Here is a 27,909-nt window from a genome sequence, read left to right as displayed (position 1 = left end):
TTGGTGATATATAAATGTCAGGGAACTGCATTCGGTGAATTTTTACTCAGTTGTCCATCTGGTGAAGAATCAACTATGATATTTCTTTCTCAAAGTAGTGGACTCCTATGAGGGATGAATTCTGGCCTTTTAAAGTCCCCATATATATTTAAAATTTTCTTAAAAACCTAACAGCTGTCTGAACACCATGATGTGGTTCTTATGCTGACCTACAAAATCTCTTTCTGCTAGCAGTATTTTGAGTAGTTGCATTGGTTTCTGTTGCATTGTTGGTTCTGTTTCTCCACTGCCAAGAGATACTTGTGGCTGCTGTTTTTCATTGCAACGTCTCTTACAGTTCTCATGAATAAAATTTACTGTGTAAAATTTTGTAAGGCAATGTTTCTAGAAAAAGTGTTTTTTTTTTTTATTTTTTTAATTTTTTTTTTCCCCTTTTGTTCGCAGCAGATACGTCGAAGCCTGGATGGGTGAATTACTTTAGCAATAACGATCACTTTTATGATACTATTTAGATTGTCATAAACAATTATGGTTCTCGTTTTATATTTCAGCTGTAAATGATTACATGAGCTATTTTCCTGACGTATCAGGTTAGCAGACCATCCTATTGCATATATGAAAGAGGAAGTCTCGTCAGAAAGTAAGATTTGGAAAGCAAAACCTGTGGCAAAACACACTGGGTTCAATGACATAATGATACAGTGGCTATCAATGCACAGGTCTGGGATAGATCCCTGGTCTTTATTATTACCCTCTCAACTTCCCAGAACATAGAATCACAGAATCATTCAGATTGGAAAACACCTCTAAGATCATCTAGTCAAACCTTTAACCTAATAATGAAATAAGATATGTAAATAAACATCACATGAAAAAAAGATATGCTTAAAAAAGCAGGTAGAAAGTTCTCTGATGGGACAAGGAACAGAAACCCTAAATACTACTTGTAGTGTTTTACTACTTGTAGTAAACACTACTTGCCTTAGAAAAAGTCTTGCTTTCTCTGTATTCATAGTATTTTATTTTCATCTCCTGTCCATTTCTGACATTGAGTTCCTGGGTAAAGTTCTGGCCAAGGTTAATGTTAATGTTTTGGGCTGGTATTTCTGTAGTAAAGGAAAAGAATTTTGTAGTGTCGGGATGGATCAAAGAAAGCAGAAAATTGCTTGGCCATAGGAGAATGTTCAAGGTGGAGGATTTCTAGAAGTCAAAATAAAGCCTGATTCAATAGTACAGTTTCTAGTATCACTGCTGTATGCATAAGGACCCTAATGGTGGTGACACCAATAAAGCACAATACAAATGTCTGTCCCTCACCCATTGGCTTGGTTGCCTCCATGTTGGTTGGACTTTGAGGACAAAACTGTCAGGGATTGAAAATTTTGCCTTAAGTGGAAATAGGTGCATATGCAGGAGTAGGCTGATGTTCAGCTCTTACTTCGTACTCCATGGTTTTATATATGTTTTAGCAGATTATTGTCATGTTGCAACCTTATTTGCAGATCTTGTATTGCTAACATAAGATAAAGCTTGGCAGCCCACAGAAAACCATTAATTTCTAAAGCATCTTTTTGGTATATAAAAGGAGGAGAATTTCATCACTGAGGACAAATGTTAAAATATTTTTCCTGTTTATCGGGTACTGAATTTATAGTTAAAGGTTGCAGTGCTAGCTACATCTGTAAGAGGCTGAGTGGCAGGATGGACATTATGAGAATAAGCAGTTCTAAGAGAAGTTCTTGGATACTGAAGTTCTTTGCCTGTTCCCGGATTTATAGTATAGGCAATGTATGTTTTCCCTAGATTATGTTCTGTGCTTGTAGGAAGTATTACCAATGGTTTGTCCTTCACGGAATCACAAAATGGCTGAGGTTGGAAGGGATCTCTGCACGTCTAGTCCCCTGTGGAGCAGGATAACCCAGAGCACCTTGCGCAGGATGGCGTATAGGTGAGTTTTGAATATCTCCAAGGAAGGAAACTCCACAGCCTCTCTGGGCAACCTGTTCAGTGCTTTGTCACCCTCACAGTAAAGAAATGCCTTGTCATATTCAGTTGCAACCTCCTGTGCTTCATTTTTTGCCCTTTTTTCCCTCTCATCTTCTCATTGGGCACAACTGAAAGGAGACTGGCTCCATCCTCTTGACACCCTCCCCTCAGATACTTACACACATTGATGAGGTAACTCTTTGGTCTTTTTCTTTTCCAGTCTTCTCTTTTTTTTCTTTAACTTCAAAGGTAACTTCTTTTCTGTGGGGAAAAAAAAAAAATCGGGGCAAAAGAAAAGTAAATTTTTGAGTCAGTTTCTCAGATTATTGATATATTTTGGACTGACAGCATGCACTGGAAGTTAAATCATAAACTATTTGAACTAGCTGTTTTCACATGAAGAGTTTGGTCCTACCAGCACTTCCCCATACCATTCAGTCATCCAGAAGAACAGAAAAATCAACCACTGGATTGCTTGGCAATTATGTGCTCCCTTGTGCTGCTATTTGCAGCTGTCGCACTTAGCAGCTGGCAAAAATGGGAAGTTTGGAAATAACCACGATGTTTATGTTAAAAATAAAAAATAAACTCTTGTCCAGCAAGGAAAAGGGTTTGTTCACCCTGAGTGCATCTCGGTAGAGCTGCTCAGGACTGCTCGTTGGAGCTTCGAAAGGAATGAGCTCTGAAGTGCTCTCTGCACTGCACCGGCCAGTGTGTGCCTTCAGGGAGAGTGCGTGAGGTGGTATCTGAGACAGACAGCAGGGTGCAACAGTGCACATGACTGAAAACTCATTCTTGGTGGGAAATGTAAGGGGATTCATCTCAGGCATAGGGAGTGGCAGCGTGCTTTTCCTGCCCTTGTTTTTTTCTGTCACTTGAGACCACTTGCAACCAGGAAACAGGATCAGACGGTGATGTAGCGGAGAAAAAGGGTCAGGGCAGGATTCACAGGGGCCATAAGGGCCCTTGTCTCCTAATGGAGGAGCTGTATGCTGCAGTATGTGGGACTGGCCAAGTCTGTCAAAGGTGGCAGCTTGGACTTGGGCCAGCTCTACTTGTTTGTGCTGGGTTTATGTGACAAGGGCTTGGTAGCAGGGTCTGTGGGGGCGGCCTCTGTAAGTAGAGCCCAGCAGCTGCCCCATGTCAGATCAGAGCAGGCTGATCAGAGCTCCAGACAGCTCCAAAAGGGACCCACTGCTGGCCAAGGCTGAGCTAGTGCACGGTGTTAATGACAGCTCTGTGAGAGCAGATTTAAGGCGGTGGGACAAAACCTGCTGCATAGCAGCTGGGAGAGAGGAGTGAGAAGCGGCCCTTCAGACCCCAAGGGCAGTGCAGCAGGAGGTGCTCCAGGAACGCAGCAGCAGTTCCCCTGCAGCCTGTGCAGAGGCCCCTGGTGGAGCAGGCTGTCCCCTTGCACCCATGGGTCCCACATGGAGCAGATCTCCATGCTGCAGCCTATGGAGAGCCCCCGCAGGAGCAGGCCCCGGGACAAAGCTGCAGCCTGTGGAGAGGAGCCCATGCAGGAGCAGGGGGCCTGGGGGAAGCTGCCGCCCGTGGGGGACCCGTGCTGGAGCAGTTTGCTCCTGACAGATGTACGCCATGTGGTACGGAGGCATATGGCCCATGTGGGAGCACTTCTTGAAGAGCTGCTGCCTGTGGGCAGCCCCCGCAGGATCAGTTTGGGAAGGACAGCATCCCGTGGGAGGGACCCCACGTGGAGCATGGGCAGAGAGAGGATGAAGGAGCAGCAGCGACAAAACATTGTGGACTGACTGCGGCCCCCGTTCCCTTGTGCCATTCAGCATGAGGAGGGAGAAGAGAGTAGATGGAGCAGAGGTGTGGTGTTTTGTTTGCTTCTAGATTCTCGCTGCTCTTATCTGTTAGTAATAAGTATAGGGAGATTAATGTAACTTATTGCTGTATCTGTTCTGCCCATGACGATAATTGTTGAGTGATATCTCTGTCCTTATCTCAAAGGCTCCCCCGAGCCCTTTCCATCCTATTTACTCCCTCTTTCCCGCTGAGGAGGGAGAGAGCGAGAGTGCAATGAGGTGAAGTTCAGCTCCCCAGCAGGGTAAAACCTCCACACCACTCCCACTGGTGGTGTGATGAGTCATGGTTAGCCTGTCTCTTGTAAACGTTTCAAAGTACAACTGGTGCTATACAGTCACTGAGAACTTCACGCACAGGTTTGCATTTAGTTTCTCTATCAACTGAATTGACGTTGACAGTTGCCCTTACAGAGGTATGTTTTTCTTCTGTAGAGGCACTCCGTTTTTCAGTGCTAGGTTCCAGGTTGTCTCAGGTGGCAGGGAGAGGTGCAACAGGTGAGGGGTTGTTTGAGGTGGACCGAGCAGCCCAAACGTGCTAGCAGCAGCCTGTGGGTGCTAGAATCCTCTTCTGCCAGTGGTCCCGAGGGAGCTCCAACCACCCCCATAGTGCGTGTATGCCTAGTCCCACACCAAAGCACCCGTGCTCAAATCTGGAGCCTTTCCTGTGGGGCTGTGCCCTGGCCCGGAGCTGGGCAGGGAAGGTGCTCAGCCCCATGGCCAGGGGCCAGGAGCAGGTTGTGCTGTCTGTCTGGGCTGTGGCAGGAGCACTGGGCACAAGTCACCTCCTGCTGCTCCCAGGCTTGGCTGGATCTCACTTTCTCTGAAATGTTTTTGACACAAAGTGGTTCTAAGTAAGGAAGTACAAGCTCTTCTGTGTATCCTGAGCTTAGAAAGAGCAAAACTGTGATGATTTGATTGTTCATTGTGAAAATTGACTTGAAAGGCAACCAAAACCACTTCCTCTTCTTGTCCAAGCCTGCTCATAAGGATGTTTGGGCAAAGGCACAAGAGCAACCCTCTCTGCAGCTACTCGCTCCAGTCTCAGGCCATGGGGACTGAGAGAGGAGGCTGGTCTCAGGAGGAGGCTGGGGAGGATTGGTGTCTCTCTCTGGCTGTACCCTGGCTTTGAGATGAGGAGGCTCCACAGACTGAGGTGTCCTGAGAGGTGCTGTTTACCATTTAATATAGTGCAACTCTTTCATCTCAGCCACCTATGTTGGCCCAGCAGTGGGCTTTGGCTGTCAATTCCTATATCAGCTCCGTGGGGTTCTCCTCGCATGCTGCCATGTGTCGTACCTTTTACTGGGTTCCTGAGACAAGAACTGATTTGCCCCAGGCAAGATCCCAGCCTCCCTCCAGGACAAGCTATATGACAGCAGGCTGATATTTGGTATGTGTGAAATCTCTTAGTACCAGCTGTTCTACCTGGTTAAATTATAGTATGTGGTAGTATATTATAGTATACGATTTTATCAGGTCACACTCCTATGTAGCCCTGCTGAACTCTGCACTCCCTTTTCATTTCAGAAGCCACACTGAGCTCTGTTGTGCAGGCTGGAGAGGGCAGCATCCCTCCTAGAGACTGCCACAGCACCTAATTTTTGGTGGAGCTGCTTCTGGCTACCAGCCGAGCAGTAGCACAGCTACCAAGGAGCCAGAGGCCCAGGTGAAAGAAAGTCTTTAATATGTGAGACTGTGACACGTAACTGGTCTTGTATGTTTTTCTCAAAGAAACATTTAGGAGGAAAAGGAAGAGCCTTAGCCTTGAGGAAATAAAATAAGAAAAACCTACAAAAGAGGTAATGGCTTACTATAACAATATTGACTTACTGGAACAACTCCCTGCTAGCTCCTTACCAGTTATTGGTTCTAGAAAGCCGTTGGCTCATCCTACTGCCTTTGTTTCTCTGCTACAGATAGCATGAGCTGCCCAGAGGTGCAGGAAAGTCTGTCCTTTTCTATTTTCCTACTAGTGTTTTCTGACTGCTTCAGTGCACTCATGGTGTGGGATCCAAATGTTGAATATAGGCAGCAATTCCCAACACGGTTTCTCAGGCCACTGCAAGACGCAAAGTTCTGCCTGGAAAATTAACTTAGATTTGTTACTAGTGTTTTTTCTGTCTCCCTCCTATTGAGTCAGGAGCTACCCATGCTGAGGGATGCACTAGCTTGGGGTTCCCAGACAAACTGACAGAAGGCACAACACTTTTCCTCCCTTGCTGTCATTCACATTTGCTTGTTTCATTTCTAATTTGTGGAGTATTAGTATTTTATTGATTTATTTTCATATTCACATTTTAAAAAAATCTCGTTTTTAGTTCTCAAAATATTTATTTGAATGTTATGGATAAAGCTTCATCTTGGGTCTTTATTGGGATTCCATGATTTAAATACGATGTAAATCAAATTAAAATAAAATGTAAATCAAATGTCTTTGAGCACAAGAATTTCATCCTCTTTATACATTTCTTCTGTCTATAATAACTTCTTAGGAGGCTGAGTTAAAACCCAAATAGAAATTTGTTTGGAGCCTAGGAGGGTGGGAGAATCCTTTTCTCTCCATTCCTGGGTTTTATTGTGGAGGACATTGTCATATTTCTGCTTATTCCTCTTTGGAATAAGCTTTTGGATAAGAAGCATGGGCATTATACTGGATTCACTGTCTTTCCACTTTTCCAATATGCAGCAAATTTATGTGCTGGAGTTAGTCCAAAGTATATGCTTGTCATGTCAGAACTAGAAAGGCTTTACAGGAAATCTGACTCCAGTCTGTGCAGGCAAAGAATGTAACAGGTAAGGTATGGATGAATATCTGGCATGAAAAGGAAAAAAAAATATATGTTGATGAGAGCAATTCCGGAAAAATTTGGGTAAGGTATTTGTCCTGAACTCTGAGAGCAGGCAACAGGAAATGAAAATAGAATGGAAATCTTGCAGCTACAGTGATAATGCACCTCAGGGATTGGTTTTGTGTTGTAGTGGTGCTGAGCCGCAGCCCACGGGGACTTTCTCTGCTTTTCCCTGAGCCTAATAACTGGAGAATGTGCTCCCAGTCCAGCTGCAGTCTGTAAGCAGCCAGCTCAGGGATACACCTGCCTGTCCCCTGTCCTCAGCCTCCTCTTCCTTGGCAATAGGGCACTCTCTGCTGATCCTACACAGATGCCTTACACAACACAGACAGGAAGACAGGCAACAAATGTCTGCATCTAGCTTTAATGTGTATGAATTTGGCAGTCTGGACTATTCGTGCATGGGACAAACATTTGTTTTAAATCTAAGCTTGCCCCTAAACAGACTGTGCTGAGAGCCGGGGTGGCAGGCTGTATTTAAGAAAGTGTAGTCCTACTGGGAGAGTGTCTGCATCATCAGGTGTTCCAGTACTGAGAGCTGATGCATGCACCTCTTCGCTCCCTGATATTGCTCAAAACCCGCCTGGGTACCATCCTGCACAAGGTGCTTTAGGTGATCCTTCTTGGCTGGGGGTTGGACTGGGTGATCTTCAGAGGTCCCTGCCAACCACAGCTGTTCTGGGATTCTCTGACATATTGAGGACAGCATTTAAAGAACTCTTCCACAAGCCCTATTAGTTGCTGCAGAGAAGATAAACACACCACATAGTATGTGAAATACTGCAGAACAGGTGCTTGAAGATTTTATTCTATGGTCAGAGCTAACAAACAATATTTTCTCTATTAAACAGCAACTATAAAAGTGGTCAGCTACAAATGAATACCTGTGGCATTAACCTCAAAGTGCTTTGCCAAGGCCAGTGAGCCTGTTTTACCTGAGTTGTGATGATTCCAGAAATTAGAGAGGTTTCCTTGCTGTCCCGAGGGCTGTGCAGACTTGCTGCCTGTTACGTGGCAGCAGAGCCAGGTGCAGGTCTCAAACCCACTCAGCTCACATCCCTGCTGCAGTACACAGAGAGGCAGCCTTCGTGCCCAGCTCCTGTGCGGGGGGCACATCCCGTGAGTGGGTTTTGGCAGGGGAGGCTGCGGTGCTTTCCAGCTGCAACATCCTATGCAGCTGTGTGGACGTACCTTGCTGATACTGTACGAGCTGCCCTGCCTATAGCAAGAAGTGAAAGTGAAAATGGAGTTGCCCTTAAAAGGAGGGAAAAGCCGTCAGTCTGCCTTTATCTCAGGGACCCACACTCCTGGAATCAGAGCTCGATGTCCTGGGCGAGGGAGAAGCTGCTCAGGAACCACAGCTTCCAGCTTGCTGCAAAGGAAGAGGCACTTGAAGGCTTCCTTGGACACAAACCACTTTTGAGGTACTTGTACTGTGCTTTTCTTTAGGAGGTCCTGTCTATAGTCTGTAGCTGGTCTTTTTTCTTTCAAATACTTAGTGGTTCCTCTTTGTAAGGAGACGTTTAGAAAGAGCCACTAAAAGCGTGACTGTGGTGGAAGGGAAACCTTCAGTGTCTTCTCTGTAGGGGAAAACGTGCCTTACTCTGTCAGTGACTGTGGCAGACAAATAGCACCACACTTTCTTCCCTGCTTGCCAACCTCTGAGCAGCTCTGCACTGCTGTCCCATTGTTGATGCAAGTGCAAAAACATAACAGCTTCATTAATTAGTGCAATTTTATGTAGGTGGGAGTGAGTGCAGAAATCACAGAATAAATCTATTACAGTACTTTATCTCCTGTTACCCCCGAATAATTTTTCTGTCATCCAGTTAACCACTGTTTTTTTTCCTCTTCACTGTTTTTTTCCTTAACTTTTTTGCAAGTTTTTCTAATATCCCCTTACCAAAATTGTCATCCTGCTAAACTTGCACGTAAAGGATAATTTGCCAGGAGGGTGCAGTAGAAATCTTTGCAGCTCTCTCCTTCTCTGTTGAGAAGCTATCACCCAACCTGCTGCTGATGGTGCTGTGTTTCCCTGGGGCTGCTGCTGCACCCGTAATGGACCTGTGGGGATCCAGACCCCGATGGCTCTGGGTTCAGAGCTAAACATAACAGAAAACCAAAACAGAAAGGGTCAAGCAGTAAGGATATTGGTTTCAAAATAAAAGAAACGAAACTAGGGAAACGGTTAATTCTACTTGCCTTAATGTGCTGCAAACTGCAAAATCTCAGCAATGTTTTCCACTGGCTGTGATGGAAGAAATTTTTAATTTTGGTTTCTGAAGAAGTTTTCTCAGCTCAAGGACCGAGTCCTCCTGATTGCTTGCTGGAACTACTGGTAACAAACTGCACTTGCAGGCTTGCTCTGGAAATAGCTTGTTTGCCTCTTTCTCTGGTTTTGTTTATGTGTTTTCTTTATTGCAAAGGCTTGTTGAGAGTGGCAGTCAGGAGACCAATCAGGTGAAATGGGTACTGTGAGCAATACTGATGTTATCTCTTATATGAAGTCCACTCCTTTTCCCGGAAAGCACAGAGTGTAAAAAAAATCCGCAGTCACTTGCAAAGTTCTTTGATTGTTGTTGTTGCTTCCTTCTGACCATTTTCTTCAAACTGAAATTTCAGTCCTTTACCCAGGCTGTTTAGGGTAACACATAAAACTTTTCTGACAATATACTGTGTTATTCCACCAAGACAGTCCTGCCTGACTGTGAGAGCCATATGCTAAAGTGCTCAGAAAGCTGCACAGGTGTGTGGCTGCATGGAGGAGCGAGGAGGGACAGGGAAATGCCGTGTTTGCAGCTGGGGGAGAATGGGGACTCCCATGGGCTGGTGACTGTGTGTCAGGATCAATTGAGGGGGAAGTGCTCCAGAAGCCTGGGGCAGCAGCCCTGCTCCCCCCAGCCCTACAGGGGGCTACGGGGACCCCCTGCAGCCCTGTGCTCATCACCCTGGTGTCCCTGCAGAAGGGGCAGCCCCACCTGAGCCCGGATGGAGGGGGAGGACAGGGAGTGTGAGGGCGCACGCCAAGGAAACGGTGAGCTGGTTTGGCTTGTGCTGGGGCAGGAAAACGCAGGTGGCTCACCAGGACATTGCGTCTCAGCTTTATCTTTCAAAGAGGACCTTTCCTTCGGGGGAAGTGATGCTGTTGCTTTATTGACTCTCTTTCTTGGCTTGATGAACACTGGAGTTGTCTATTGCATCTCTGGGAGAAGGAAAAGCAGGAGGGTTTCGGGTGGGGATTTGTTCTCCAGTAGCTCCTTCCAAAAATAAAGCCAGAACACCTTGTTAGGGCTCTCCACACAGCTGATGCTTCACTCATTTGCTGCTGCTGGCTGGTCTGCATTTAGGGTCTGGTGTTCCCTTGCTCCAGCTCTGCAGGCAGCTTGAGCAGCTCTGAACCTGGGAATTCATATTGCCCCCAAAAGCAAAGTAAGCTGGGGTAAAACCTTGATGAAAAATGTTTTCTGTCCAAAGCAAGTGTTCTGTTTTAGATCTGAGTGTTTTATTTTTAGCAATAATTTAACATAAATGGTAGGAGGTGGCCAAGAGGACTCTTGGAAACCTGCCAAAAGAGGATCATTAAGGCAGGGCAGTATTAGGAGGCAGGGGTTTGCAGATAGGGTTATGGGTTTTAGACATAAAGAAAAGAGGAGGAGGAGAAGGCAGGAATGTTTCCAGAGGAGGAGGAGCAAGGATGAGGCAAGGAGACTGCAAAGGGAAGGAGAAAACAGAACATATAGATGGGAGTCTGAAAACTGGACCAGAAGTCCCGTGGTGTCCCTCACCTCGGGGCAGTAACTACCAGGTGTGCTGCAGCTGGTCCGGGGACGCTGCGTTGGGCCAGGCTTCCAGGAGGACAAGGTTGGTGACAGTCCCTGGGACCTGAGGGGACAGGGACAGCTGACTGATGCTTTGCAGAGCAGGAAACAAGCTTTAAGTGAGCATTGTGTGGAAGGGCACGGAATGATGTGGGTTTTTTTTGGGGAAAAAAGAAGATCAGAACCAGTTGCAGATGTATGGATAAAGAGGGAAGACCCTGTGCTCATGCGATGCTCTGAATGGTGCTGATAGCTGGTGGGACCCAGAGAAATTCTTGCAAGATCGTGTGAGAACAGCAGCAGCACCCACAGAGCGGAGAAACTGGTCCCTCGTGTGGTGCGAAGTGGAAACGGACGGGTGGCAGCTCCGGGACCCCTGCACCATGCCCAGCATCAACTGGGCTCTGCGAGGGCATCGAGAGCTCGGGGAGCTGCAGGGCGGGGCCCGGATTTTATTCCGTGGGAAATTTTGCAGCCGGTCTCCAAAATCAGCTGCGTCCCTCCTGTGCCAGCTGGAAGGGGCTCGTTTTGGGGATGGGGTTTCTTCTGTCTCATCTGCTCCTGGGGACTGGGGATTGTGATCATTAACTTCTGCTGAGGATTTTGTGCATAAATTGGAAACCCACTCAAGGTACTTCTCGGGCAGTGACATATCAAGAAAATTATTTTACTGAAAACTTCTAAAAAATAAAAAAGCTCCAAAGGGCAAAGTGTTTGTTGGAGCTTGCCTGGTGAGAAAAGTTAGGCTACTTCTCTGGGAGTTTTTCTCCTTTGGAAATTAAAAGTCATGTTTTACTAAAACATACTTTACAAATTTGTTATTGTTTCATCGAAATGATCTAGGATGTTTTTCTAACTAAATCCAAGATATTAGTGGGAAAGAAATACTAAGGGGTGTTTTTTTGTTGTTTTGTTTTGTTTTTAATTTGAACAGGCATTTCCCATCAGCTTTTCCAAATTAAAATGCCCTTTAACACTAAATATTTCATATCGGGTTAAACAAAACATTCCTTCAACACAGAATGCCTTTCTTGTCTATTTTTTTGGTGTTGTTTTGTAAGTGGCAGTAAGTGATTTGTTGTATGCATTGCTGAGGGATGTGCATAGGGCCACTGAATTCCAGTTTTCTTGGCTTAAATCTTCACAGCACTTGCCCTGGATGCAGTTTTCTCTTAGACTACAGAAAGATAACAGAAAGGAGGTAATGGATGCTATTTAATGTCCAAACAGGGAGATGAGTTCAGGAGGAGCCTGGTGAGCCTGCCCCAGGATTGTGGAGCATCCAACAGCACCGGAGCCATGCTCCCAGGTGGACAGATGGGCTCTGCCTGCTTCCCGTGGCTGAGCTTGCTGCTTCTCAGTGGCCTCGCTCTGTGGCCAGGTGAGTCTCCTGCTGGAGCTCCTTGCTTTTCACTGCGCTTCTGTAGCTAAAAACTTTTCAGCTGTTAATAGAAAGCTCAGTTGTGTCCAGTTGAAGCTAAGAGCACAGAACAACTCAGGTGAGAAAAGGAATTAAGAAGGGGAAGGTGATTCACTTCTCTAACACAACTGCCTGCCTTGGAAGGAATGACTTCCTTTGGCTCTGCCTGAAGCTAAGTGGGGTGAGTCCTTTCTTAAAGGACTGGCCCTTTACCAGGAGAGTCTGAAAGAGCAAAACCCCTCTGTCAGCTGTCAGAGCCCAGCCCTGGCATGCTCCAGCACCGGACTGAGTCAGTGGTGCTGCATCCAGCTGCAGGCTGACAGCTCGGCTGGCAGCGTGGCCCTGAGATCTCGTATGTGCTGGAGAGGCACCTGGTGGGGTTGTGCCAAGGAGTTTTGGGAGGAGAGAAGACAAGGAGGGATGACTCGTCTGAATGTGCCTGGGCAGGGGGTGTCTTAGCTCAGGAGGGGAGATGTCTCTCAGCTCACTTCCCAAGCCGCCAGCTTCCTAGGTCAAACCCCCATGGCAGCAGTGAGGGAGCTGTATCATATTTCTACTCCAAAAACTATTCTGGGGACTGGACCCAGTCCCTTACAAAACTTCCCCATTGGCAGACAATGTCTCCTAAGCCACAACTGGGTTTGTCCACCAGAACTCATCTCTCCAGAAATCTGGGGAGGAAACCGTTGTTTAACAGTTTTCTTTTTTTTCTTCTGTAGGTATTGCTGCGCCAACAGGTGACCCTGCTGAAGGGACAAAACGCTTTTCCCCTAACAATACACGTGTGACAGTTTATCATTGTAAAGATTGTGACAGCAAAATTTGCCCATTATCCAATTATGAGAGCTTTGATAAAATTGGAGCAACGCAAAATGGGACATTATCAAATGACATAATTCAGTTGGTGACCACTGAAACTCACATAATTATGTGCTTTCAGCAAGAAATTAAGTATCTTAATGAAGTTTATGCCATCTTCTGGCAGACAGACTGGGGAATAGGAGAATCCTGTGGCAACCTGGAGCTTGGAGGTAAACTCTGCTGGGAGTCTAGCTGTGAATACATAGATAATACTTTTCTGGTCGTGAAACCGAACTGTAATATATTTGGGTGGACAGTGAGATTAATGAGAAAACTAACTTATCAAAACAAGTGTTGTTTTGCTTTTTTTTTTTTTTTTTATATTGTGAAACATGTTAACCTGATTTATGAAGATACCATTTTTTTTTCCAATGGCAGTTCTAATGATCAAGTTCTGTGTTGGTTTGCAATGTATGAATCTGATCTACTTCAGTCAGTACACTCTGAAATCCAGGTCTAGCCTAATGAGCCATTCTGTGTTGCTCTTCTGTACAATTCAGTAAATAATCCTGCCAGTTTCCTCACAAAGTTGTCAGGATGAGAAATGAAAATGCCTGTCACTACGTGTAGGATGTGGCTCCAAGAGCGCAAAGTGTACAAAGCAAGTGATGTATAATGCAATTGCTCATGACCTGCTGAATGATGCCAAACCCGTCCCTGAACAACTGTGTCTGCTCACCCCCTTTGCCCCCCCCAAAATTTCATATACTTAATTACATATGAAAACTTTTTCCTATCTTCATATTTGAAGACTTTGACTATTGGTTCAAAGCAGGGTTCATCAGCTTCAGTGAGAAGAAAATCTGAACACCTAGTGAACTAAGGATGATTATAGCAACCTCAGCATTGTATGGCACACAAGGAATCTAAGTTGTTGACCTATAAGCATTGGTTAAAGATTTTAAAATGATCCATATTTGTATTCAATGCTGCTTTTATCTTTCACCTTCCCTAGAAAATAGGGTGCATCACATCACAGAGGAGGAGAAAATCTGCTGTGCAGTAGAGGCAGAAGAAATCCAAGCAAGCGTGGCTAACCTGAACTGCTACGTTGAAAGCAAGAGAACAAGCTCGATATACAAGACCCCTGATGATATGACTCCAGGTTAGTCTCTTCATGTGTTTGTCTGCCTTTAGCTTTGAGACAGTTTTGCTCAGACAGCTTGCTGTGAGTAGTTTTACAGGTGTTTTGGGAGGAATGTTCTGTACGTTCTTATCTTGGACCCACATCTGCTGTAGCATCCAAACTCAGGGGCTTTCCCCCAGCCTATGCAGGTGCCTGGCCCTAGGCATGTTGATCCATATATACCGGTCCTGGATGTAGGCATAAGTGGCTGCAACTGTAGTTATCCAGCAATAGATACAGGGATGCTGAGGGGGAAGATGGTATGTGGTGGGCGTGCAACAAGATTCCAGAATTCCACTTACTAGTGAATAGTAAATGGGACTTTACCTCCAGGCTAAGAGGACACTTGTCATGTGCGCACTTATTAAAGTATTCAAATAACTGCTTATGAGGCAGGCTCATTTCCTGGCATACCTGTTTGATCATTTGGATCCTGTATTTTCTTCTGCTCAGCAGATAATCCAACAGATCCAGGCAGCAGCAAGACAATTGGCATCACTGCCACTTTCCTGATTCTTGGGGTTTGTGCAGCAGCACTGGCACTGTATTGCGTTCAAAGAACCCGAAGTGGTCAAGGTACAGTCTGACAAAGCATTATGTTTCCCATGGGTAACGTGCCTCTACAAGCAGCCCTGGGAGTGGAAAAGGAAGCGCACAGCGTTTTCTTTCTGTATCTTGTTTCCATAAAATTGTTTAGGAAGTTGCTAAGTGATATTCATTGTGAAGGGGGGAGGCTGGGCTAGCACATGGCCTGGACGCCACCTCCGCATTTGGTGTTGTGACATAGTCCATGGCCAGCAGGCTTTAGTACAAAAAATAAGCAGAAAATAAACTTCCTCACCACCACACTAATGCAGCCAAGTGATCACACTTGAGAGGCAGTTTTAACTTAGAGAAGAATATATTTTAAATGTTTTTATTGGTGGTGTGTTTTTTTTTGTTTTGCTTGTTTGTTTTTTGCAAAATAATATGCACAGAAAGGGGTGGGCTGGGCTGTATGGACTGAATAGGGAGCATAGTGCAGTGTTCTTAAAGTGCAGTAGTGTTAAAGCAGCTTTTCAGGAGCTGTTGTGCTAGAGCAGAGTGCAGAACTTGGGGTGCAGCTGTGCTGTCATGTGGCAAACAAAGCATTATCCCTGCCGAGAGGTACCCCTCTCAGGGGTTATTTATACATTACACTTGGTGCAGAGTTGTGGAGAAACACAAGGCCTGTGGATCTGTTTTAGACAGATAGCAGTTGCTCAGGCATTCTGGGTAAGTGTAAGTAGGGAAAAACAACTGCATGTCTATTAGTTTTAAACGTTCTAAGTAAATCTTTGCTAATGCTGGTACTTTCTTGCTCTTGTTTTCCTAGGACCTGTCGTAGTGCTCTATCAGATTTTTAAAGGTAAGCAATGACTTTTTTTTTTTTTTTTTTGGGGGGGGAGGGGGGATTAATTATTAAAAATGGTAATATCATTTAGTTACGAGGGCAGGAAGTTGTTCAGCAAAAGGCTAGGTGTGTTTACCAGGACTAAGCCCAGTGGAAGCCCATTTCCACACTGCATCAAGGCTGTGTTAATAGATTTAGATCCCATATAGATTTTATAGATTTATGGGATTTTTAATCCTATAGATTTTAATCCCATACTTTCAGCCTGCAGCTGCCTCCCCTACATCCCTGGCTCTGAGGTTTATGGGACCTGAAGCTGTATTGCCAGAAGCTGAGATGTCTCCTCTCAGCTACTGAACTACCTCATCCTTCTTTAGAATCAAATGCTCCTGTTGGCTTTTCCCTAGTAGTTGGTTGTTTCCTTCTAAGAGTCTAGGAATTACATTTCCAGATCAATAGATCAATTTGTTTAAGGTTATCTTGCTTAGAAGTTAGTTATAGCCTAAGCTTTTTTTCTTTTGCTCCCTTTCTAGCGAATGGAGAGAGACAGCTGTCTTCAGAAGGTGATTCATCCCACTTATAATGAGTTTTAAGATGTGACATGACTGTGAAGATGCCTGTTGCTCTCTGTTAACTATAAAGGAAGCCAATGGTACCGAGCAGAGACTGTTGAACGTCTACAGTTAGATAAAGCACAAGGCTACCTGGGAAAAACAAGAGCTATGCAAGCGCTTGTACAACTCACTAAAGACAACGTGATGGTAGTGTCACAGTGGTTATGCTGTTAAGACATATTAGTAGACGTATTGGTGTGATAGGCAAAAAACGTTCTGCTGGTGGCTCTCCTGACGTCCTGCCCTGTGGTGTAACACTCGGTGATGTTTCAGAGCTGTCCCAGACCCCCCTGAGGCACAGGCTGATGGCCCCAGCAACCAGGGCATGGTTTCAGCAGAGAGGCTGTGAACTCGCTGGGTGAAGAAGCTGCAAACTTTCCCCTTTCAGAGCAACAGGCAGTCCGGAAGCAGATGGGGCAGGGCAGCTTCTCTGAGGACTTCACATCTCCAAACCTATCAGGCAATCTGATTTTATTTCTCAATTAAATCGATCTGTGCCTTTGCTTCACAGATGTTTTTCCTTCAATTCTGCAGGTGCTATAAAACCCAATCAGGCTTATGAAAGTGGAAGGTCACAGCCATTTGAAGCATCATCTACAAATGAGACAAACCAGGCCCTTATGCCAGCAGCATCCTTCTGAAACAAAGTCTAGCCATCACCTGAAGAAACATGTTTATTTTATACCTCACAATAGTTTTCACAAACGTACTTTCACAATTCTCGTGCATTCACCGAGGACTGCAGTTGCCCTAGTTACCCAACTCCAGGCTTTTGCAAGCAATATGAGAAGCTTCCAGGGGCTCTTGTCCTCTCCCGGTACTTGTCTGAGAAGCCCCAGCATCACAAGATGCATGGCTTGTTTGGCAGCACAGACTTATACCAACTGAATCCTCCCAATGGTTTTTATGGTTGAAACTATTGGTTCTCCTAAAATTCTTTGGAGAATTGCATCTTTGCTCAGGCAGGCCGTGTTGAACCCTAATGGAGATGTTCTCTGCATATGTTCCATGTCGTAACACAGTAGCGTAGCCATAGTTTTTCATCTGTTAAGTCCCAGGCTAGTTCTAGGTTTCCCTGAGAAGGAGTTTTGTAGAGCCATGGGTAGTAAGGGACCTTAAAGACCATCCTAGCTCAGGCTGTGCAGAGCCTCATCCAGCCCGTACAGGTGACTGGTTTGTTTTTAGAGTGGTTTGGCCTTCTGAGCCAAAAGTCTGGTTTTGCAGCCACCTGCAGGTTGAAGGCTACTCTGCAGGCTCTGTCCTGTGCAGCAGAGACAGAAAGGCATGCACTTCAGGGGTCCACAAACTGTAGTTCACAGGTAGCATGTCATCTTCAAGTGATTTACTGCTCATGCTTGATTTGAGTAAATCCTCAAAATTTGCATTATACCCAAAAATCAGGCTTTTGAGCAAAGAGCACCAGCATCCGAATTGCAAAAGCACATCCCTGAAGCGGAATGGATGCTTGTTGAATTATTTTTTTGCATAGTTTAACCAATCATAAACCTGTTAATTGGTAGTTTCATCAGGAAATCTCAAAGGATGTAGGATGTAACATGACTCTATAAAGATTAAAAAAAATAGCAAAAAAAATAATACAAAAAGGTATATTAAAAAGTTATGGACATTTTCTTTTTCCCTTGACCTCAAAACTTTGGAAGATCCTTCACATGCACGTAGGAAATTTCTGTGTTGTTTTGCAACAGTATGATTAGTTCAATGTATGTTTTTCCAGGGCAGCTATCATGGGTGTTGCTTTTGGTTTTGTTTTTCTGCTGTAAGCCATTTCTGCGAGAGCCTCTCAGGAAGTGCCAAGCATTCCCATTGATGCATGGGGCTGTGTGCTGGGCTTCAGGAGATTCCAGTGATGCATACCTGATTTTCCTAGACCTAGAAAAAGACTGTCTTAAAATTAAAGGCTGTTGCAGTTCTCTGATGTGGTCTCTTAATGGGGAAAAACAAATGTGTGTATACATATTTGTGTGTGCATCTTAGGGCGGTCAAACTGATGACTGACACTGCTCTTTTTTTGTGTACCCTCAGATTTTGAGATTTTTGAAAAAGGGACAACATGCTATTTGACAACTTATGTTGTAGTAACTCAAGAGATTCAAATTTAAGAGTGTGCAAATTTATTTTCTAATCTTTAACACCAGTTGGGGCCAGAGAGCTAGTCAAGCCTTGAGAATAAAGGTTACCTGCCCAGTTCTGCCCAGTGACAGTTGCTCAGCTAAATCTGTCACAAGATGCAATTCACAAACTGACTTTGGGGTGCACACACTTTTCTTCCCATCTTTTCTGCCTTCCTACTGCTGATTTTGCAGACAGTGATATTCAGAGGCGTCAGTCCCAGCTGTTCTGATTTGTGCATTCTGAGCTGTGTTTTGCCTGTAATGCCAGTCATCCGATGTCTTGGGAAAAGGGCTTTAATGATCCTCTTGTCTCTCAGCAAGTAACTGATGTTGCTTTATGTGCCATTTTTACAAATAAATATATCCACACAAATAGTTCTGAAATAAAAATCAACTGAAAATATCAGGTAGCCTGACTCAATAGATGGCATAATTTGATAGTTGCAGTTTTATTTTGATGTGCTTCGTTTTGTGTTCTTGTTGTCACCACAATGGCATGCCAACTTGAAAACTGGCTATTCACTGGTAACCCTGCATCGATCATTTTGTTCTTTGGCTTGTTCGTGTCCTTTAAAAAACATCACCATCACGTGAGTCCCATACTCATTACCCAGCATTATTGGGATGATCCACTTCTTGAGTATTGCAAAATCAAAGTGCAGGAGCAGGAAATCCCTCCTGCCATCTGCTTTTGTATCTAGCAGTGAGTCTTCATAGGGCTAATTGAAAGCCCATTTCACAACCCACCTGAACTCGTTTTTCTTTACAAGGATTGATGACTCTTATCAGCTGTCAGGCAATCATTCCTTCAAGAAAAGCTGTTTGTTGTATCAGGGAGAGAGCAGGGTGTGAGCTATAACTGAGCTTCCCTTTTGCTGGTGGCTTGCAGCTACAGAACATCTCTAAGCATGAAGCCACGGGAGAGGTACACGCTGTACTGCTGCTCTGAAAACACACACCATTTGATTGCTTGGAGAACACAGGCTCGTCATTGGCAAAATACAGGTCAAGCCTGCAAGTTTGTGAGCAGGCTTTGTATGTTAATTTAAGGTTTAGCTGAAGTAGTGGAGTATCTTTCTCCCACTTGCCCCTTACAAAGCCAACGCTTTCAATTGCAGCCTGCAACAGGGCTGGCTGCTGAGCCTGGGGGGATTGACAATCTGTATCGACTGCAGCTAGTGCTGATGTTTCCACTAACAGCCCCCACATCTGGGGCTTGTTTTGCGGTTGCAAATTGTGGGCGTTGCCAGTGTGAAGTCAACAACAGAATACACCTCTCTCTGAATCTCTCGCTCCCCTCTCTGTCACAGTCTCTGTGATGTGAAGACAAAAGAAGCAAGTTGCTGGGGAGAGGGAGAGAACTTCAGTTAGAAAGCAGCTGACCTAGCTGGAAGATAACAGCCAGGTTTTGGCACACAAACCTGTCTTCAGCTCATCAGTTGGGTTATTGAGATCAGCTAAAAAGACCTTGGAAAATGCTGCAGACATTGCCTCTCCCAGCTGCATCTCTTTTTCTTCTGCTTCTCCAGTTCATCCCTGGCCTGAGTGGTATGTACATACAACACTGCTCCTCTTACATTTCACAAGTTTCATTATATATATATATTTTTTCTCCTCCTTAGCTTATCCTCTCAAAGAGGTTCCTGGGTGTTTAACCATTAACAAAAGCAGGTGGTACTTTGAAAAAAGCATTCTCTAATATTTCACAATGTGTTTTTAGAAAAAAAGTGAAAGAGTATTATGCTCTGAAGCTTTCTTTTCTACACACTAATTACTCTCTATAACAATAGTGGAAGTTATTTTCCTAGTAATCCAACATGAATTGTGTATGTATTCTCAAGGCTGACACGGGGAGCTCGTTACTGGATAGAAATGAGTGTTGGTATTTACTAGGCATGTAATTGGTGAAGGTGTAGTAAAGCCTTACTAGAAATATCAATTGTATGTTGTAGCTATTGAGAGCACAAGCCAGAGGCACACTTGGGGAAAACCATGAGGCTCTCTGAGGAGAAGAAACTGAGGAAAAAGATGCCTCAAACAGCCAGATAGCCCTTTTCTCCCCATGATGTCTGGTTTGTTTGTTAATAACCTGGAAGCATGGTGACTTGAGGGGGGGGAAAAAAAAGGAATAAAATCCACAAATCAACATGTTTGAATTGAAGATGCATTGAAACTGGTGCTAATGTTTTAACGTGTTTTTGTCATTTGTTGAGGAGTTGATACTGATTTCTGAAAATATAATTTAACCCTCGTACTTTTTAAAACTCTTATCGTTTGGAGGAAATGATTAAGTGGTTGTGGCTGCTTACCATAAAGTGCCTGGGTTCTTAGAACGCATAAGTGGGGGTCAGCTTAGAAGTTCTGATTTTTGGTTGATGGGGATCAATTCTCCGGGCTTTCCTTCCCTGTTTGTTAAGGCAGAGTGCTTTGCACTTTTCCAGCCTTCTCCATTGCACCATTTCTCTGTTGCTGAAAGATAATTGTTGATGACTCCTGGGTTGCTTTAATTTTCTTAATAGTGTAGGATGTAGAATGTCCTCATGTCTGGACAGGTTGGATTGGCCTACATTATTTGAATTCCCATGATGCAGTCTTTCTGTGTTTGACTTCTGGGATTGTTCCCTTATTAAAATAAGTTGTTTTAAGTATATAGGGTACCTTACTCTGATTGTGAACACCTGAATATTCAACCCTTCCTATACTGTCTTCTTCCAAGATATCCAGTACTCTGTATTTCAATTCTCTTTTCTTGTTTGTAATGTAATTTCTCTTATATTTGTTATTTGATCTGTCCTTTGCTATTCATTCCATAAGTACTGTCTATTCTTTTTTTTTTTTTTTTTTTTTTTCTCCAGATGTTCAGGTTGTTACAGAACTCAAAGAGTCTCCTTATGTGTTCTTACACCTTTGTTTCTTAAAATAGGCTGTAACATTATACCTTCTGCAGTTCTCTTCCTAAGAGGCTACATTGTCGAGTTCCCTGATATTGTTAAAGCTTTTTTTCTTTTCTTTGAAATATACAATTTTCTCCTGTTCTGTCATTTTGTCATCTCTTTGAACTCCAGATTTAGATCCTCAGTCAGCTCCAATTACTGGGCTCAGTTCAATGAAGCTGATATTTTAAGAGCTAAGAGGATCATACTGGGAACCTACAGTGCAGACTAAATTTTTTATGTGAGTGACAGAAGCCACTTTTTTCACCAGAAACTTTTGAGCTTTGGGTGTGTTGAATCATGCAGGTTAATGGGGATAAAAGACACTCTAGGGTTTAGGACAGTCAAGAGACTACATACACAGAATATTAAGACTAAGGTTCAGGTTTTCAGAGCTGTTCCACAGACATAAATGATTATATTTGCAACTTACTTTGATATTTATAGAACAAGAAATCTGATATTATAATTTCTATTGCATTTCTTATTTTAAGGTGAAGAAAATGCATTTCTTGAACAGTCAACAGACGTTGTCAGTGTTTGGGAAGGAGACTCCATCAGCATAACTTGCTCAATGTACAATTCAGAAAATGAACTGGGGATGTACTTGAGGACTAGAGTACCACCAGAAAATGTTTTATATGTTCCCAAGGATAATAAACCAACTGTTACTAAAGCTTTTGTGGATCGCATCAAGTATTCAGAGGAAGGAGCAAAACTCACAGTAACTCTGCTCAATGCACGGGAATCTGATTCAAATTTCTACCTATGCACCAGGTTTATTATAAGAAATGACCGTCATGTCAGGCTGGATGGGAAGACAACCATTGTAGTGGTGAAAGCTCCTGTGGTTCCACCTCTTAAGTTAGGAATTAATAAACGTGGAGGTATGTTTGAAATCAAAGATTGGAAGAAAGCATAGTGGGAGGGACTGTCTAAAAGAATTTTACCAATGTCTACTCAGGTGATGTATTGATTTGAAGGAAAGTGTAAGCCTGTTCTGTGAAAAGATGAAGAAGACATCTGAAACATCACTTCATGACTAATTTAATCCTAGCTAATTATGTAAGACTTTCACATGAGTCAGAAGTGTTATGGCAGCAGGGTGGAAACACTGAGGGCCCATAGCTGTTTTCAGAACCATCTGCTAAATCTTTATGAAAATGAACCAGCAATGAACCCTGATTTTGGTAGCAGCTTTTGCAAATCTCTTTTAGTTTTGCTATTCCATCTGGAATTATAAACCCAAAATAACAAAGAAGCTGATGCTAGGTAGGGTTTGTGAGTTGGACATCAGTGGATACAGGGATGCATGGTTTTTATCTCTTTAGAAAACAGTTGAAGAACGGCCACATTTTCCTCTTGGTAGTCATTTCTGGTTAGGGGAAGAATTTTTCTGTCTTTGCCCTCCCCTCCCCCCCCCCCCCCCTTTTTTTTTTTTTTTCTTAAATTAGAAGAGGGTTGAGTCCACTATAGTCTTCAGCAGCTTATTCCCAGGCATACGTACCCTACTGGTAAGACCATTTCACCTGAACTGTCTTTGCCAAAAATTACAGAGTTTTCTTCCTTTCCAGTTCCCAATGCATTTAAAAACTAATTTGTTGCTGGGTCAGTAGTATTCCCTTATATCTATAAAGACTTACTATGTTCTTTCTTAGACTTCTCTTTTCAAACTTCTTCACTGTGTTTTTTCAAATGAATTCTGCCTTGTTGATCATATGCTGTTAATCCAAATTACGTTTTTAAATTCTCTTATCTTTTTCTGATGCTGATCCTCTTCTCTGAAATACCTGCAACCTTTCCAGAATTACCTTTTGCACAGAAGTGATAAATTGTCTAATTCTCTTATTCCCTCAACCACATTGTTAATGATAATGTAAAAAGGTACAGGGCATGTCCTTAGAGGAACTCAGTGAAATGTGTCCCACATTGGACAGCAGACCATAAATAACTACCTTGAAGACCATTTTCAACTGTTGATGGAACGCACTATGTATGATTTCATCCAGGCCAATGGTACCCAGATGCTTTATAACTTAATCTCGCTTGAGAAGGCAGTACTCAGTCCTACTTTCAGAACCTGGGGCAGCAAAATATTCCAGGGTGCACTGAGATATATCTCTGTTCTGAAAGCATGTATAAAGGCAGGCTTTAAAATATCATTTTTTTTCTATATTTCTGTGCTAGGTTCTTTCTGTCATTGGTCTCTGTATTTGCTCCCTAGTTAAAAAGTAATGTGTTAGTTACGTGGCAGTCATCAATTTCTCTTGTTTTTAGCTGGAATTGTTGAACAGTCGCCGCTCGTTGTCAATATTCAACAAGGCCAGTCTCTCAACATTACCTGTGCATTGAATAGTTCATATAAAGATGAAGAGATCTGCTTGCTCAAGACTCACACGCAACCTGAAGGAGTGCTATGTGTTTCAAGTCAGAAAGCTCTAGAAATCTTTCCTGTTTTTGCTAATCGCTTGGAGTATTCAAAGGAAGAGAAGAAACTAGTGGTAACTTTACACAACCTACAGCAAAGTGACAATGATGTGTATGTATGTGCTGCAGTGCTGAACAATTCCTTTCTCTTCTCAGTGAGCCAAAGAGGCACCATGGTGATGGTTAAAGGTATTGTGCTTTTGTTTGCTTAATCATAAATAATTATAGGCATGTTATAAAAGAAGACATGGACTAAAAGCTCACAGACCTATAGTCAGGCCAAGTAGAGCTCTAATTCATGACTAAAAATCCTTCAGGACCAGGGAAAGTCTGGGGAGATGCTCACGCTCCTCGGGGTCCTATACAACCAGAGGAGAATTTAAAAATAGAAAACTAGCTATAATCCCACATCTTCACAAAGAAAAAAAAATATATATATAAAATCAATAATATATATTTTTACGTATATATATATATAAGTAAAATAATATAAGTATATAAGTAAACATATATAATATATTATATCATAATATTATATAGTGTATAGTATAATATATAATTTATATGATATAATATATATGTTATATTATTACATTATATACTTAATATTATATATTATAATATATTATAAGTATATAAGTAAAATAATAGTAAATAATATAACAATAGTAAAATATATAAAATAATATTAATATATAATAAAAATAATTATATAGATATAAATTATAGTATTATAATAATATTATAATAAATAATATGATATATAAGTAAAATAATATATATAAGTAAATTGAGCCTAAAAATAGGTCATACTAAGAAATACAGAGCAAGTCCTTGGGCGTTTTCTTTAAGTACCGAAGATAACAGCGATGATCTCACACATCCTTATTATACACTGAGCACACTGTGAGCGTATTTTACTGGGACTTCATTTTCATGAGAGCTAGTTATAGCTATTTTTTAAGATGAATCCACAATGGTACTTGATTTTGACGTTACTGGTGCAAAAACTCTGCATTGACAGTTTTGATGGGATCTTTGAGCAAATAAACTAAGGTTTACATAGGTGCTAGGAGCTGCAAAAGATCTATTTACAAATTGGTCTGCAAAAAAAGACTGGTCTCATGCTATGCTGCTGGCTATAACATGTGCAACATCTCAGTAACGTGAGTTGGGGAAAATGACAGCTGCACATCAAAGCAGTGGGGTGATAACTAGATAGAATGTTATTTAAATTGAGATTTTAGAGAACTGTAACCCTTTCTAACAGCACTGTGCTACTCATTGTAGAATATTTTTTTAATTGTCTGTACTGCTTGCACCCTCCCAACCCTAGTTGTTGTTTAATTCCTATGTACTCCTGGTGGAGCCCTCAATGGTGATATAACAGTTCAGTAAACTTTTTTTTTTTTTTTTTTTTTTTTTTTTTCCCCCCCATTATGAGTGTGTGATTTTGCTTCTGAGCTGTGGTACAGAAGCTGTCACCTTTGTAGAATGCTCCTCCCTGACCCTTCATTTGCCACTGACAGTTGTCACCTGCCTCCAAGAGAGCAGAGGGGATGCCAGCTAGAATACTAATGGCATGACTGACATGGCTGTGGAGCATGCTGTTCACATTTGATTTCCTGCTGACCAGAGCCCCACACATACCTAAATATTTTTTCCATAATAAAAATATAATTCTACCTCTCTTCATATTATTAATAATAATATAACTCCACATGCAGGAGGGGAGGAGACAGCATTCCCTTATAGTTCCTGGGCCTACTATGGTCTTATCATCATGGCAGTGCTGCTGCTTTCTGTGATGACGTGCTACACCCTGTACCATGTCCATGTAAGTATGCTGTTACAGTCCCAAAGGAAAAATGAATCCATGTTAACTGAATAGCTGCCTTTTCAGTAACAGTCAAAGGTATTATTTGTAAATAGGTTTGAGTGTTTGCTTGACTCAATCACTAAAGAATCATGGCTTTGTATTGTCTACTCTTTGCTCTTGTTTAACGTCCACTAGATGTAAACTTTCAGAAGTAAAGACTGTTTTATGTTCTTGTAGCTCTTAGTAAATCATGAGACATTCTTTGCCTTTCAATATGGAAGCTCAAGTAATCCCTGCAGTCAACAATGCAGCCATGCATTGTATCTGTTTCCCTGAACAGGGCAACTCACTATTCTGTTTTGCTTCTTTTTTACTTATTTGTTGTCAGCCAAGAATGGAAACACACGTGTGTGTATGCATGTATATATATATATATACACACATGTACACATCTTATACTAGAGTGTTTTCGGGGGAAATCTGGTACAACACAATGTCATTAAATATCCCTGTGTGTGAAAGTACCTCTGGGAGAATGTTTTTGACCTGTCCTAGAAGAAGAAAAAAAAAAAAGGTGATCAAGAAACTTTTCATTTATAGGGATTTTTTGGATCTATTTTCTATAGAAAGCATGCTTTTTTATTTTTATTTTTATTTTTTTTCACTTTGATAGATCCTTGCACTCCAAAACGATTACTCAAAACTAACATAGTAGGATTCACAGGCCAGATCCTTATCCTGTACCTCCCCTTTTAGCTTCAGTACTGCTAAAGCCAGTGGTATAATATCACCCTGGCAAAGACAAGTGACCCTGTGGGAGCTGGTCTCATATGTCTCTGGTAACAAACTACAGTTTAAGGATAAGCATTATTTATGTAGGGGCTGCAGTTACATACAAATCTTGAAGGAACTTTTAGTGGAATTGCATCAGACTGACAACACAGATTGAAATGACTAGGTCATAAATTTCCACCTAAATCTGTAAGACCTCATTGTGTTATGAGAGAAATCTTAGCAGCTGGACTTCAGGCAGCTGGACTCCTAAGATGTAAATTGGCAACTTGGTCGGGGTCTTTCCAAGCTTTGTTCTGAATGGGTGTTTGCTTTCTTTTGCAGATGAAGAAATACTTCCAGAAAAGAAAAACAAATACAGTGTATGAAGATATGTCTTACGGTTCTAGACGCAACACTTTCGTCAAACCTAACGTTTACAACAATTACACTTAAGCTGGGACCTTGCTGGATCAACTGTCCTCTTCCAGGTGCCTCTGAGAGCTGCCTTGGCGACTCGATGTAGTAGCTGAACTGAAAATGCTATCGTATACCTTCTTTAGTTGCAGGAAAAATCTGTCTTATTTCCAAAGCTGTTTTTACTTATTTTGATCACTTGTGAAATACCTTTTACTTTTCCTTGTACAGAAAATGCATGTACCCTGCACATGTGTTTGCAGTGTAGAGTGGAAAGCAGTATTTTTGGAGCGTACGTTTGGCTAGATGCAATATATGGGATTGTTTCTGTGATGGTAGATAACCCTTTCAGGGAAGGTGAGATAGTTTGAGAGGTCTCATTTGGCGCTTTCATAAGTGCTCAGAAAGACCATAACAGGCTTGTTTAATAATTTGCAGTGTATCTATGTATGAATGAAGTACAGTTTTCGAAAGAATCTATGTGGGGTCTACCCAAAAGCTCTTGTAGCTAAAACTACTCATGAGTTAAAGCAACATTTATTTTTTTTCTGAACAGAATTCAGAAACTTTGTGACAAGAATGCATTAGATGTGAGGTGCTAGATATGTGTGGGTTTAACTATTCAAAGATCAGAATGGTCCCACAAAAATGTAATCAAGTGTAGATATTAAATTATTGACCTTGCTGTGCCAAGCCTGCTGCTCAGGAGAGGTCATTTCCCTTCAAATGACAGTTGTGAAATCCTGCGTACCAGACTTGAGGGGGAAATCTGCTCACCCAAATGGCTGGATTTCCTTTGTAGCAGAGGGGCGTCTGTTGACTGCAGAACCTGCAACCATTGCGTAGCTCTACATGAATAAACCAATACAATCTGATTGTGGAAACTGATTGTGGTCTGAGCCCGAGGGTTTTATACAATTGCTTCCTACTTTTGTACATGTATTAAAGACTGTTTTATGTCTCTTGCAATTGAGTGCTAGTTATTGAATGGACTGGTTCATGTAGATTTTATAATAGAGTGAAATAAAGTCTTTTTGCAAAATGCACCTAGCAATACCTCAAAGGATGATATGATAATCATTTGCCACTTTTTTTTTTTTTCTACACAACCTATATCTTTTTTTTTTTTCTTTTGAAAAATCACTGAATCACTGAAAAAAATACTAAAGAACAATCTGGATGATGTATACTCCCGCAATCATTTCATGGTGGCTAAGAAAAAACTCCTGAAGAGCTAAAAACTTCAAACGGTGATGGGGAGGAAACAGATGGCACTGGGGAAGCTTGGCCCATCCTTTGGACAGCCCCCTGCACCCTGTCACAATGGGTGAGGGTCACAGGGTCAGCTAAATCTAGAGGAGATAGCCATGCCACATCGGGCTCTGTCTAATGTTTGCCTCGTGTATTCACCTGCCTTCCCACAGGAGTGCTGAAGGACATTTCAGAGGGAAACGGGCAAGCTTTGGGAATAAATCTTCTGTCACCCTTCCCACAGTTAGCAGCTAACACAGGTGACCGTTTTGTGAGCTGTT

General features: G+C 42.6%; 2 protein-coding genes across 5 annotated transcripts; both read left to right on the top strand.

The window, feature by feature from the left end:
- The first annotated feature begins 8,010 nt into the window (after window positions 1-8,010).
- LOC116496733 lies at window positions 8,011-18,373 on the top strand. 4 transcript variants are annotated; one of them, XM_032199996.1, is made up of 8 exons: window positions 8,011-8,091; window positions 11,716-11,866; window positions 12,625-12,936; window positions 13,722-13,871; window positions 14,346-14,468; window positions 15,247-15,279; window positions 15,798-15,827; window positions 16,413-18,373. In XM_032199996.1, the coding sequence occupies exons 2-8, from the start codon at window positions 11,785-11,787 to the stop codon at window positions 16,517-16,519; spliced, it is 837 nt and encodes a 278-aa protein (XP_032055887.1). In that variant the 5' UTR covers window positions 8,011-8,091; window positions 11,716-11,784; the 3' UTR covers window positions 16,520-18,373. The 4 variants fall into 4 exon arrangements, with proteins under 4 accessions (XP_032055887.1, XP_032055888.1, XP_032055886.1 ...); XM_032199997.1 differs by lacking the exon at window positions 8,011-8,091 and adding an exon at window positions 10,382-10,528 and having other exon boundaries at window positions 14,349-14,468; XM_032199995.1 differs by lacking the exon at window positions 8,011-8,091 and adding an exon at window positions 10,382-10,528.
- A 968-nt stretch (window positions 18,374-19,341) lies between these two features.
- CD7 (CD7 molecule) lies at window positions 19,342-27,275 on the top strand. The gene is made up of 5 exons (XM_032199777.1): window positions 19,342-19,558; window positions 21,438-21,830; window positions 23,221-23,559; window positions 25,098-25,207; window positions 26,306-27,275. Exons 1-5 carry the CDS (start codon window positions 19,486-19,488, stop codon window positions 26,414-26,416), a joined length of 1,026 nt encoding a protein of 341 aa, XP_032055668.1. The 5' UTR covers window positions 19,342-19,485; the 3' UTR covers window positions 26,417-27,275.
- The last annotated feature ends 634 nt before the right edge of the window (window positions 27,276-27,909 follow it).

Source organism: Aythya fuligula, chromosome 18, assembly GCF_009819795.1.
Source record: "Aythya fuligula isolate bAytFul2 chromosome 18, bAytFul2.pri, whole genome shotgun sequence".
Taxonomy (NCBI): Eukaryota; Metazoa; Chordata; class Aves; order Anseriformes; family Anatidae; genus Aythya; species Aythya fuligula.
This window is presented reverse-complemented; position numbering and strand designations above follow the sequence as displayed.

Coding starts and splice junctions, on each gene's coding strand:
- LOC116496733 (XM_032199996.1), top strand. CDS start 11,785: ATGCTCCCAGGTGGACAGATGGGCTCTGCCTGCTTCCCGTGGCTGAGC. Junction 13,872..14,345: donor CCCTGATGATATGACTCCAG/GTTAGTCTCTTC, acceptor TCTTCTGCTCAG/CAGATAATCCAACAGATCCA. Junction 14,469..15,246: donor AAGAACCCGAAGTGGTCAAG/GTACAGTCTGAC, acceptor TTGTTTTCCTAG/GACCTGTCGTAGTGCTCTAT.
- CD7 (XM_032199777.1), top strand. CDS start 19,486: ATGCTGCAGACATTGCCTCTCCCAGCTGCATCTCTTTTTCTTCTGCTT. Junction 19,559..21,437: donor GTTCATCCCTGGCCTGAGTG/GTATGTACATAC, acceptor TCTTATTTTAAG/GTGAAGAAAATGCATTTCTT. Junction 25,208..26,305: donor ACACCCTGTACCATGTCCAT/GTAAGTATGCTG, acceptor TTTCTTTTGCAG/ATGAAGAAATACTTCCAGAA.